We start from the raw sequence: 14,360 nt of genomic DNA, 5'->3' as shown, positions 1-14,360 counted from the left end.
TTTCCTTACACGTGTAACCGTTTTTTTTTTCCTTTTCTCCTTTTATCTCCTCTCGCTGTCGCGTTTTAATGGAGGCGCTTTTATCTCTGCTCCTTTTTCTCCTTGTGAGAGCATACGATACGATAAGACACATGAGTTCCTTTCTTACAAATTAGCAGAAAATTGGAAATTCTGTATATTTTGTTTCCTTTTACCTAAGTTTTCTGATAACTACGTGCCTAACTTTTTATTTTTGCTTATTTAGGATTTAGTGTGTGATAACTGATTTGAAGTAATGTTTATTGAAATAAATAAAACAAGTATAATTGACTAATTGAGTGTTGTTTTTTAATTTACTATAAATACTACAAGGACGAAAAAAAAAGTAATATTTGTTTAAGTGCAGAGTATGCAAAAGAGGAAAAAAATAATCATTCACGTTTTGCCACATCAACCATCAGCTACCCACGAGAATTATAACTTTTGGTGCCGTTAAACTTCATTTCAAAGCTAGAGAATACGTTAAAATCATACTATCATTAATTTATTATTCGCTAAAGATAGAATGGAAATGTAAAATATGAAAGGCCACCCACCACGCAATATATCGTACTTTGTTTCCATAAAATGAATAACTTTTTAATTTCGGTCATTATATAATTTTATTTTCTATCTTAAAAATATGAAGTTATAAATACTCCTAACCATTTATGTGCCTAAGAAATAGTCATTCAAAAAGACAAGAAGCAGTATTTGTGGCAGATTATTTTTCATTCCAGGGAAAATTTGTATTTTGTTAAATTTGAAATAAATGAATGCGAAATAAAAATAAAAATAAAAATGAAAATGAAGGAGAGAAAATAAAAGTGTGTAGTGAGGTGGCAGGAAGGGAGTGGCGAGAAGCGTGAAGAGGTGTGGGGAAGGGAAGTGGAGTGGTGAGGACGCGCGTGAGTGGAGCGTAGCATTAAAGACGCACGCACACGGTGTGCTTTCTCTCTCTCCATCCGGGGCTATAAAACAACTCCAACTCCCTTTCTTTCCCTCAGACATTGTCTCAATCCCACACGCATCCTTACTCCTCTCACTTTTCTCTCTGTTTGTGTTCCCCGTTGAGGAAAAAAAAACCTGGTATATTTGAATTGCAAGGAAATGGCTCCAAGGGATAGAACCACCGCACTCGCCGGACCCGGCCCAAGCCCAACACAGGCCCACAAAGAGATCCGCTACAGAGGTGTCAGGAAACGCCCATGGGGCCGCTACGCCGCGGAGATCCGCGACCCAGGCAAGAAAACCCGCGTTTGGCTAGGCACCTTCGACACCGCCGAAGAAGCCGCACGAGCCTACGACGCCGCCGCTCGCGAGTTCCGAGGCGCCAAAGCCAAGACCAATTTCCCCACACCTTCCGAGCTTCTCGTAAACAACCACAGCAGCAGCAACAACAACAGCGCGCGTAGCCCTAGCCAGAGCAGCACGCTCGACTCTTCCTCCCCGCCGCCACCGCCTCCTCTGCTAGACCTCACCCTCACACCTCTCTCCGCCTCGGTCCTCCCCGCTGCACGTCCAGTCCTCTTCTTCGATGCTTTCGCGCGTGCGGACACAGTAATCGCCGTCGGCCGCCGCGACACCTGTGGCTTCGGACGTCCGGCGGCCGATTTCCGCCGCAGCGACTCAAATTCCGAGCGACGCGCGCTCCTGGATCTCGATCTCAACGTGCCTCCTCTCCCCGAGGTTGCGTGATTGAAGAATTGCCTCACGAATAGATCTGGTTTTCTCGCAATTTTTCGCACCTTTTTTTGTTTCAAAGCATGTGTGTAGTATTACCCATTTTGAATGGACAGAATGAGCAAAGTGAGTAGTAGCTGACATCATCATGCTCGGATTTGTTGACTATGGTGCGCGAAGATAACCAGCACGTTTATGTAAATACGTTATGACGAAGACCCATAGCAAACGCGCTTTTGCTTCTTTTTTTGCAACTGAGAACTTATCCATAGTATCTCATGGTTGTTTCTGCATTTTCTCACAACTTCACATATATAATATTCTCATTTTATTTGTGTTGAGAATTTTCTTTCTACAACTGGCATCATTATGGTTACCTTATCCATTTGTGGGTGGTGTGGTGATTTATTCGCATTTTCCGATTGAACCTCGTTGTTGGATTTCGTTGGTTGAGATCTGACATCCCAGACATGTCCCCGGCATTGTTGCGTTATTGATTAGGCTTTTGTCGTCGTGGTTTTTTTCGACATTTACCTATGCAGGCGTTTCGGTTAACCCTACCTAAAATAATGTTAAATTAAAACTCTTGGGTATTGCTCTGTGGTGTCAGCGGGGGGTCCCACTCACTTGCAATTGTGTTAACGAAATTTTATTAGGTTTGCGAGAGAAACGATTACATAGCAATTGAATTATGATTAATCCAGATAGTATTTTATAGATATGGTGGATTCTAAATTATTTTATTTTATTCTAATCCAATCCGTGTAACCGGTGAATCCGATTCCATTTTATAAGCAGGGAAATTAAGATTAAGAAAAGAGAGAAAAGAAAAGGTGCTTTTTTCAGGGGTTATGATGAGTAGCGTGGGTACTTGATCTAAATGGTGCAGATGAGAGGGTGTTCTCGTGATTCGGAACCGGCTTATCCTATCCGTTGCGGCGCGGATCTCAAGGGCGGTTGAATCAAACGGCTGGTGGAGTGGGCCCACAGAGTAGAGAGTGAAGAGAGTCGTTGATTGTTTCTTATTATGGTACTAAGAAGTGATAACACATTACATTGGTGGGTGTTGCGTGGGATGAAGTGTGCGTGGAGGATTATTAAATTTGCGTAATGATTAAATAAATGTTAATTGCAGCGCAGGCGGCACCGACGGCAAAAACGCTGCGTGAAAAGGAAGAGCGAATGAGAAGTGGGCGTGTCTGGCGGTGGGTCCCACGTGGGCATTCCGTGTTGACTATGTGGCTGTCGGAGTTGATGTTGTCTTCACGTGATGTTTCTGCGCCCCCATCTTTCCTGTGTCTCCACCTTTTCCCACTCTTTCTTCTTCGTCCTTTCCAATTCCTCTTACATTTTTTTAAACTTTTTTCCTCCTTGCTTCACAACAAATACATAATAATAATAATAATAATAATCAAAAGAACCAGCTTCTGCCATGCCAACTAACTACAGTAACTAACAATCAATCAGTTTTTTCCTCTTGCAGAAAATCCTTTACCAATAATCTTTCTAGTTATTATTCTCATTTTATTTTTTATTTTTATTTACAAAATTAAAAATAATGTCATTTTATTTATTTTTTATATGTGTTGAAACTAAATATAATATAAATTTGAATATATAAATAGGTGTAAATATATAATATCAAAATTTATAATACATAAATAAATACAAATCTTATTTTAAAAATTAATTTTATAAAATTAAATTAAATTTTAATTTTAACTTTTTTAGTATATATCATTGGTATTTATATATATTATTTTAATATATACAATAAAATTTATATATTTTTAAAAATTGAGATTAAACACAATTTAAATATTTTTTTATTTTTTAAAATTATTTTTTAAAAACAAAACCATAATTTAACTTCACATTTTAAAAAGAACCATATTCATATTTTGCCCTCGAAATATATTCAATTAGAATAAAATCGTCAAACATGACGACGACAGTTAATTGATGTTGATATTTTGATATGAAGATGAAAAAATAAAATACCTTTCTAATTATCAACTTTTGAAATTTATATTAGAAGTTCGATTTACAGAATCTAATTTTTGTGCACACATTAGTTCCTAATCGTGATGTTTGACTTTATAACAGGAACAATTTCATCAAAAATAATTGCTAAGTAATAAAATATGCTTCTATATATAAAAAATGAGAGCGATAGAACCATTGGTGTCATTATCTTATTGGTTCCGAAAAAAGTTCATTTATTGAAATTATAAGAGTTAAAAAAAGTAGTATATGATCTAATAAAGTATGAAAGGACAACTTCCTTAAATAAATACATTATGAAAAAAATGGATAAAAGTAATCTATGCAATTTCTTATCCTATAAATCGGCACATTAATTAAAATTAAAACACACGCACATACTATATTTAAAGGCATAAAACTTTGTATTTGTATTTGTATTTGTACCTCGTAATATTAATGGCTTTGTTATTGTTATTGTTGGTGTTGGAACTGTGTATGCCACTATTGAATTATCGTATTTGTCGGTGTGGATATAATTTAAAAGTTATTATTTGTATGCTACTATTCAACTATACAATTTTTATAATATTCTTATGTATCCTAACAGGAAGCATAGTCATTTAAAAATTCGAATCACATATGTTTCAACCTTTAACTTCATTAATACAGATAACTTACCACATTAAAAATATTGTTTAAATTACATCACAGATTTTGCTTAAAATAAAACGTTATGATAAATTAGAAAACAATAGTGCTTATAAATTGTATTTAATATGAAAGGTAAGTTATTCGAAAGTTTTGGATATAGAAACAAGGATAGTGTAGATCCTCTTTTAATGTAATTGTATTTAATATCAAAGGTAAGTTATTCAAAAATTAACTTTTTACGTTAAATTATTTTTGAGAAAATTATTTTATAAATTAGTTCTAAATATATTAATGTACAATTAAATCATCACATAGTCAAATTTTACTACAAATTTTTCTTTCTTTTTTCTCAATCCAAATAATCTCATTTTTTAATTGTCTGTCTTTTTCTTCAATTAAAAAATGCCTTAGTCCTTGGCTAAAAAAAAGTGATTTAGAAAATGAACTTTACTTGTTCTTCACCTTCAACTAAGATATTTGTTTCCGTATGTTCAGTAATCTTATATAGTTTAAAAGTCAATATTAATAATAATTATATATATTTATTTTTTAAATAGATAATACCACGTGAGACTCGCAAATTAGCCTTATGAATTGGAAGCATTTAAAATTTGGAGTGATTTAATTATAATCATATATTATGATTAGTTGATTATGGGATAAACAGTGATGAAGATAGCAACAAATGAATAATATATAATAGTAGTTTATTCACTAACATATTTGGAGAATGCTGGACGTGAAGTATGAAACGATATGTTTCTTTGTTAGTAATATTCTATGATCCTTCGTCATATCCAAACTTATATCAAACATTTTTTCCTTCCAATAACTTACATTGAATTTGAATTTGAGGCTCTCACCACAAATATATAATAAAGTTCCATATCTCATCATATCAACCGGTACATAAGTTTGGTACTACGGCTATGTGGCTGGAATATTCATCCCACCTGAGATGCTAAGTTTCATCCAAAAGAAACCAAAAAAGACATGAAAATAGAGAAGGAACAAGGTGAGAAAATGAAAAATATAGAGAAAAAAAAATCAATTTGGTTTTTTATAATTATAAACACTAGGGATGTTAAAACAGGTCAACCCAGCCCGTTTAGGCCAACTTTCATCTGACCCGTCAAAATCGGGTCGGGCTGGGTCAACTCGATATTAGAAAACAGGTTGGAAGATTAAACTTGTCCCGTTGTTGGGTGGGTTGGCGGGCTGATCTGACGTTTCTTTGTCTTCTTCATTGTTCACCTATTTTCTTTTCTAAAAATCCAATTCCTAAAAATTAGGGCAATCAAAAATCCAAATCAAAGGCCACCATGAGTTACCTTGTCGTTGTGGAGACTCCTCTCCTGATCTCGCCCTTTCTCGATCTCACGTGGTGGTGGCTCTTGCATGGTGGTAATGGCTTGCATGGTGGTTGCTCGTGCAATGGTGGTCGATCACGGCGTGTTTGTGTGTGGTGGGGGTGGTGGCTCTCGAGTGTTGGTGGTGGCGGCTTGTCAATTGTGATGGTGGTAGGGCTGCCCTCTCATCTCTACGTGGATGAAGAAGAAAAAGAACGAAGGTTTACTGCTATTGCTAAATGAACGTAGAACAAAGTTTTTGAAGCAAAAACTTAGGTTAGGTTAAGTAAAACAGATTGTGGGTTAGGGCGGGTTGATCCGCCTTGTGACTCAGCGGGCTAGCAGTTCAGGCGGGATGAGCTCAACGAGTTGACGGTAAGGGTGGCAATATGGATCTAGCCCATCGGGTCAACCCACAAACCCGCAAAAATAACGCGTGGTGGGCTAGGATAGTGAACCCATAGGCCCATAGAAGCCCGTGAAGAAAAAAAAACTTGCACTTGTGTATATGAGTTTTTTTTTTTGCATTAACGTTCTAAATTCTTGTATGACTGGAAAAGACAAGTATTTATGTAATTTTTTAATGTGCTAAAATTTTAAGAATACATCGTGTATGTCAAAGTACGAATATGAATATGATGAAAATGTTGAATGATCAATTTATCATCCAACTCTCAAAAGTCTTTGCTTACTTTTGTGAACTTCTTAAGGTTTTTTGAACATTGAAAGTTTTATCACAAGAATTTAAAAACAAAATAATTAAAAAAAGAAGAAGCGGGCTAGCTCACGGGCCTGCACTTATGCAGGGCGGGCCAGACTTTTCAGCCCGCATTGAAAATGTGGGGCGAGGCGAGCCAAATGCGGGGCAAGCCTAAACAGGTTGGGCCGACACGTATTGCCAAACCTAGTTGACGGGTTCAGATCTTCAACCCAGCCCACCCTTTTCTTGACGGGCTAATGGGTCAGCTTGACCCATTTTGACAAGCTTAATAAACATCGATTATAAATAAAAATTATGTTAAAATTTTATAATTTGATTGAAAGTGAGAAACAAAAATAAGAAAACAAATAAGAAAGATAAAAATAATATATTATGCACTATTATTCACTACAACCTTTATGTCTCAGTTATAGAGCAAACAAAGCATATAAATTTGTTTTTGTTATTGCGTCACCATGCTCGTCCGCACGTTGTGTGGTATTTCTTGCATTTTTGTTGCATTGTACTAATGTGATGATTGATTTGTAATTATTCTTGAATTTTCAACTTTAAATTTGAGATTATGGTGATTTATGAGTTGTTGGCATTGTTAGTTAGTTGGTGTTTTATTCTTTTATGTATGTAATTGGTTGGTATGTGTTTTGCTTTAGTTTGTAAAGATTTGGCTGATGGATATTATATTTTGATAGAAATTGGGTTTGTAAATTTTTATAGATATTTTCATTCTTGAACTTTGCTTGCTTTTCCAAATGATGCAAAATTATGAACTATGCAAAATTAAGAATTTGGCTTGCTTTTCCAAATTTTATAACTTAGTTGGGATCATAAAATTGAGTAGGCATGAATTTCATCAGAGTTTACTTTAAACTTTTATCAATGTTTGTTTAGATGGTTTCATTCTTATACCTATATTTTCAAGTACTGTTACATTATCGTGGGACTGTGTAGCTCTGCAAAGACGTAGGTAATGTTGTATCTTCCTCCATTGTTATTCATGTTTCACGCTCCAAGGTTCTTAATTAGCCTATAATTTTTTAGTATATTGTTTATTTTTTTGTATTTTAGATAAATTGATTTAATTATAAGCTTAATAAATGTATTATATTATATACTTAAATAAATTGATTTATTTATTTTTATTTAAGATCATTGTTGTGTGGAGTTAGCCTTAATTTCCCGTTTGAGATTGAATGTGAAAATTATTTACTGTATCCAAGTTTTTCTTTTTGGAAGAATATTATTTTCTAAAATATAATTTAAAAGGAGATAGTACTAATAATTTAAGTGTATTCAAACTTAAATTGTTCGATTGGACAATTTGAGAAGATTAATCACTTTTTAATGGGTTATTAGTGCATATATATATATATATATATATATATATATATATATATATATATATATATATATATATATATATATATATATATATATATATATATATATATTAAAATTCATGATGTTTTGTCAATTGCGTTTTGTATTAATTTTTTGGGGCATATTTTATTGTAATGTATAATTACTTTCATTTTGTGTAACATGAAGACCAATGAGAAATGCTTGAAAATTTTTATGGAATTTTATACATGTGTTTTAAACTTTATATGTAACAATAAACTAAAAAAAATGAATTTTATTGAATGGGATAAGTTCACACCTTCAATACAAATATAAGTGATTATTCATTTAAAGATTATTAAGGCAGAAAGATCATTATGATTTTTTTTTTATTTTTTATTTTTAATGTTTATTAAGCCTTGGTTATTCCATAACAGAGGTAGTAAATCTCAATTTTCTGCCTCGACTGCCTTCATAACCGAGGCAATAAGGATTGTCTCGACTCACCCCTTTTTTTATGCCTAGGATATTAAACCGAACCCAAATGATCAAAATAACCGCGGTCAAAACACTTTCATACAGTGGTGTATTTTTTACTGTTTCCTTCAACTTAAACCAAACATCTAACATTAATCTCCTCTTTGTGTCCATGCTCTTCACCAAACCTAGGCTAGACTTGTAGTTAGAGACGACGATACAAAGTGATTATCAAAGTTTTGTCTACCAAAAGAATTAGTTTATAAATTGATCAGTAATCATTAACTATCAAGGTTTTGATTATCAAAAGAATTAATTTCTAAATTAATCTATAATTGATTAGTATTAATTTAGCAACCAATTATAATTTTTTATTCATAATAATTAATTATTAATTAATAATTTTTAATTTTATAAATTCATATTTAAATTGATTATTATGATTATTAACAAATTTTTGTCAAAAAAAAGTTAGTTATCACTTAATAATTTTATTTTAATGTAAGTAACAAAAACGATACATGGTTCAAGTTGATAACCAAAAAGATTGTCCATAACTCGGTAAAAATTAAAACTATCATTCACGTGACACAAATGATGAAGTATTTGATAAAAGAAATCAAACTCTTTAACCTAAATTTGCAACGCTAAAAATCATATATAACAAAATTGAATTTTTTATATATTGATATACATGACATTAGAAGATCCACATATATATCTAAAGAAAAAACAAACTGACCTGAAATATATTTTCAAGTTTTCTTTGACTATCTACTTACTGCATTTCAATTATTTTTTCTTTCAATTTCATTTATTTCCTTTCTATATATACATTTAATTTTTGAAAATCTAAAATCTAAATTACTCTTATATAAAAGAAATAAATATTTCAAAATTTAAAATTTTCATCATTGATTATTGCTTCATATGTTTTTAAATTAACTTTTTTAATATTGTCACTTCAATCTATTATACAGCAATAAATACATAATACAAATTTTCATGCTAAATAAATCTTTCACGCCAATTATATTTGTTAACTATAAATTAATTTATTCTTTAAAATATAAAATTTTCATATTTAAAATAAAATTTCCCAACTTTTTATTTCATTTTAACCTTAAAATAATAATTTACAAATTTTATTTTTTTCATTATTTAATGAATGATTAAATTCTAATTAATAATTTATGAAACTACTGCTTTATTTTTTTTTTAAATTGTACCTTTTCAATGATTTTCACATATTATACATTTAAATTACTTCTCTTCTATTATTAATATATTATTATTCTTACGAATATATTTTCATATATTTTAAACTAATTTGGCAGTGTTTTTAAATCTTTAATAACATTATTATCTATTACTTTAAAAGTTCCATTTTAATATCATATTTTTATTATTTATTTCAATCAATTATGTTAATTTATATTATTTTTTATTTAAAACTAGTTTATTTTAATTAATTATTTAAAAACTTTAAAAAAAGTCACAATAAAAAATTATTTTTTTATTATCTATTCAAATATTGAAAAAGAAAATCATTTTTTTTAATTATTTTGTTTGATATCTCTTATTAACTATAAATAAGGTTAATTTGAGTTTGTATTTTCGGTTGCATTTTTGTGATATGCCTCTGACATGTTTTCAATATACATTGATTTTGATGTATTAAAAAAGTTTGAAGATATTTTAAAATAATAAAATTAATGTATTTTGGTAACTTATTATAGTTGGTAACAAAACAAAAAAGATAGGTAGATAATTCAAATTCGGTGGTATACCGTATTACTTGACAAGCTGGTTGTGTAAAAATATGTTAGACTTAAACTTACATTCTAACTTAATATTAAAATATATCGTATTATTCACTGTCAAATCATTTATAAATATTTAATTTAACACATAAAATGCTTAACGTAAAAAAGTTGTCTTGAAAATTTCATAAATAAATCAATATTCAGTAAGAAAAAAAAAGTTAAGCTTAGAGTCTTCTCTTAATATATTTATTTTAACTTCTCTTTTCTTTCAAGTTTTTTAAAAAAAATAAAATTTATGTCAAAATTTATTGACGAAAATATTTAGGTTAAAATATCTTTTTATTCCAATTTTTGTCAAATACGTCTTAATTTTGGTGGTGTGTTTAAATAGGTTCTAATTTTTGTCAATTTTGTTCAATTGATCATTTTTTACTAATACTGTTTAAATCATTAACGGTTATGAACCGTGACTGTCACGTGTCACTTCATGGTTTTTTAAATTTTTTTATAAATTTTTTTTACATGTCCACGTGTCAACCCAACAGTGTGTCACATGTCAAAGTCAATGTTTTATATTCAATTTGGTCCCTATATTTGTTATTTTTGTTCAATTTAGTCTTAATTTTTGTTAACATAAACCAATTTGGTATCTCTCCATATTGAAACCAAATTTAATTTTTATATTAAAATTTACATTTTTATTAAATATTTTATAATACATTAAAATTCACATCATTATAACTTTGATATAAAAATTAAATTTGGTCACGTCTTCAATAGGGACAAAATTGGTCAATTTTAAATAAAATTGAAACTAAAATGAACAAAAATAACAAATATAGAGACTAAATTGAATATAGAACAATGACTTTGATACGTTATTGGGTTGACACATAGACATTTAAAAAAAAAATTAAAAATTCAAAAAAACCACAAAGTGACACGTGGCTAGGGTTGGCAAAACGGACTGGGTCCAACGGGCCAACCCGTCAGCCCGTGCCAAAAGGAACGGGCTGGGTTGAAGATTTCAACCTGTCAGCCCGTTCTGGCCCGTCCCGTCTAGTCCGTCAACTTGACGGGCCAAAGTACGGGTCAGTCCATCCTGACCCGTTGGCCCGTTTTAAAAAAATAAAATAAAATAAAAATAATTAAAAAGATTAATTTTTTAGATTATATATTTTAAATGTATAAATATATAATAGTATTGTAATTTAAATCATTAACACCTACAAATTAAGTTTAAATTATTAGTTATAATGGAATAATTTATATGTAAATTTAATAATTATTTTAACTTATCTAATTAAAAAAATTAACTAATCAATTAAAAATTAAAATAATATTTTATTTGATTAAATATGACTTTAATAATAATTTATATGTATATATAAACAAATTTAAAAAATAAAACTAATTAAAAAATTTGAAAACTAATTAAAAAAAATAAAAAATAATAAAAAAAAATAAAGAAAAAACTAGACGGGTCAGCCCGACCCAGCCAGTTAGCCCGTCCTATACGAGACGGGTTGTGACTATTGGTCCGTTTCTGTTTGACGGGCCAACCCGTCCCGTCCCATTTTTTGACGGGCCACATACGGGCTGGGCCAAAACGGACGGGGCTGGCCTGTTTGCCACCCCTACATGTGGCCGTCACTGTTCATGGTCATTAATGATTTTAACCGTGTTAGCAAAAAAAGATTCAATTAAACAAAATTAATGAAAATTGAGACCTATTTGAACACAACCAAAATTAGGGTTTATTTGACAAAATTTAATAAAAATTGAGAAAAAAAAGTATTTTAATCAAATATTTACGAGGAAAGAAAATCCAGAATCTTTATAAAAGAATTAATTTTGAAATGAATAAATGTTAAAGTACCACTTTGACATATTATTCCACTGTTGTTCTCCGATTCAGATGGTCCTTAAGGAGTTGAGTGAAGGAGCCAATGCTGCCCCCACCACTCCATAACTAAACTAAGTCTTTCTTCAAACTTTAATTATGCTTTCTTATATATTTTTTCTTATTTAAAACTTTTGTCGGGTTTCAAGAAAAAATAAAACAAGATAGGAAAAGAGAAACAAACAAGGAGGGATCCACTTGTCACGTGTGAAAAACGGTCTGGTCGATGGAGTCGCGGCGGCCGCTGTTGACGTGGGCCCCACAGATTCTCTCACACAACACATTTTTCTAATATTTTTTATTTATTTGAATATATAAATCATAAAATTACAAAATTACAAAATTAGAAAATTTTGTAAGAGATATAGAAAAGACTATGGTTGGGAGGGAGACACGTGGAGAGAATCACGTGGTTAATGTAGTCGAGAAGGAAGTGGCACGTGACAGATGGCACGTGGCACGTGGTGTGGGATAGTGAATCGTTTGGATAAGAGGTTGTTAGGGTTTGGGCGGCTGTTATTAAAAAATGGGAACAGTGTCTGTCAGGTGAGTCTTCTAAACCCAACTCCACAACCCATATATTCTCACTGTCTTCTAGAACTCTCTCTTCAACTAATATTCTGTATATAAAAATAATTACTTAGAATGCAAGATTTTTTTTTCTTTTAATTTAGGTGAAAACAATGCTTAGCTTTTTGGTGTTGAGATTTTACTAGTTGCATTTGGTTAACTTTTTTCTGTTTTAATACCAGCTTTGTTTTCACTTCTGTTTAAAAATTTTAAGTTCGTCTCGTTTAATTTTTTATTTCAATTATGTTTATTTTTTTAAAATTTAATTCAATTAGGTTATTTTAAAAAATATTATAAATTGTATTAATAGTCTATTCTGTGTTAATTTTTATTTTTTAAATTAAGTATAAGACGATAAAAATTTATACTGATACAATCATGTGACATTGTCCTGTCATGTAACACTAATAATGATACATGTCATGTGATCTAACATGTGAAAAAAAATTAAAACTATAAAAATTTAAAGAAGCAAAATTTAACATATAACATGTGATTAACATTGATTGTAATATTTTTTAAAAAGGCCTAATTGGATAAATTTTCCAAAAAAATGTGATGCAATTGAAAAAAAAAAACTGAGAATCAACTCAAAAATTTCTAACTAAAGTGGGACCAAGCGAGTAATTAATTTTTTTTTTATCTTGAAGATCCCATGTTAAGTATAGATAAGTCAATTTTGTAAGATTGACTTAATTTTAAAGTTTAATTGTATCATAGTTATCCAAAGTCTATTATAACGATATTTGTTGTTTGTTGAGCTTATCGTATCACTTGCTATCGCACAACACATTAATATTTAGTCTCATATCCGATATGTATATATTTTAATCTGATAAAAGTGAGTTGGAGATTCCATATCAACCAAAGATAAAACGATCTTACACATTTTACAAATTAATTTTGTGGGATTAAGTTATATTTAAAAATGCACTTCTTAATACTTTGAATACTTGTTTTAGGATTTTTAATATTGATGTGTAGTTTTTGCTCCTAAATATGTTTTTACATGTTCTAAAGAAAAGGAAATAATTTATTTATGATTTTTCCTAATTGAAGAGTGTCTTGTTCATTTATTAATTTGGAAGAGAGTAGAAAAAGTTAGGGTGGAAAGAAAGGTGGGAGAGGAAAAGTAGAGGGTGTTGATTGAAAATGAGGAAGTGAAAATAGGGAATAGGGAGGGACCAATTAAGATGGATGGTATTGTGGCATATATCACTTTCATAAGTTTGTTCATTTTGTTTGGAACACGTTTTTGTGCAAAGCTATGATTGAATGTGGAAGTGTGGCACAACACTAGTAGACAAAATTGAATTTGAAGTGGGTATGCATGCTCATATCACTATTTTGCCGTTAGTAGAAGAAAGAAGGAGAAAAATTAGACGTGTCCTCTTCTACTCTAACTACTACCATCTCCTCATATTTTTAGTCTTGTCTCCCTTCAATTATAATTGGGGGCTACATCAAACCCTTTCACTAGTTTCCCTCTCCAATCAAACTCATTTAAAATTTTCATTCATTGTTGTTTATCTCACTATAAAAATGTATTATAAAAGAAATGTTAAATATTGATGTAATTAATCTTTCACACACAATTCATTCTTTCTCAATCTAACAATTTTAGTTACACAATTAATTTAACAAATAACAAATTTAATTTAAATTACTTTTTAATTGGCAAATATCTTGATTACTTAAACAAGGTCTCAATTCTTTGGTGAATTTATTAACCAACCAAATATAGATCAAGGAATAAAATATTGATTGATAGTTTTGATAGTTTCTTAAGAACAAAGTAAAAATAATTAATTATTGTCCAATTTTGTTGAAGATCGAAGATAAATTACATTAATCAGACAACTAGTCAACCTCTAACAATGACATGTTTAGTTCATAAC

The 14,360-nt window shown here is 30.5% G+C and overlaps 1 protein-coding gene across 1 annotated transcript; it reads left to right on the top strand.

Moving 5' to 3' along the window:
- The first annotated feature begins 1,011 nt into the window (after positions 1-1,011).
- On the top strand, positions 1,012-2,045 carry LOC114186210 (uncharacterized). The gene has a single exon (XM_028074251.2). It carries the CDS (start codon positions 1,129-1,131, stop codon positions 1,714-1,716), a length of 588 nt encoding a protein of 195 aa, XP_027930052.1. The 5' UTR covers positions 1,012-1,128; the 3' UTR covers positions 1,717-2,045.
- Positions 2,046-14,360: the final 12,315 nt, after the last annotated feature.

Source organism: Vigna unguiculata, chromosome 5 (genome assembly GCF_037176805.1).
Source record: "Vigna unguiculata cultivar grain cowpea cultivar isolate G323 ecotype 2 chromosome 5, ASM3717680v1, whole genome shotgun sequence".
In the NCBI taxonomy this organism is placed as follows: domain Eukaryota; kingdom Viridiplantae; phylum Streptophyta; class Magnoliopsida; order Fabales; family Fabaceae; genus Vigna; species Vigna unguiculata.
This window is presented reverse-complemented; position numbering and strand designations above follow the sequence as displayed.

What these genes read in the sequence shown, in the direction of transcription:
- LOC114186210 (XM_028074251.2), top strand. Translation starts at nt 1,129, where the DNA reads ATGGCTCCAAGGGATAGAACCACCGCACTCGCCGGACCCGGCCCAAGC.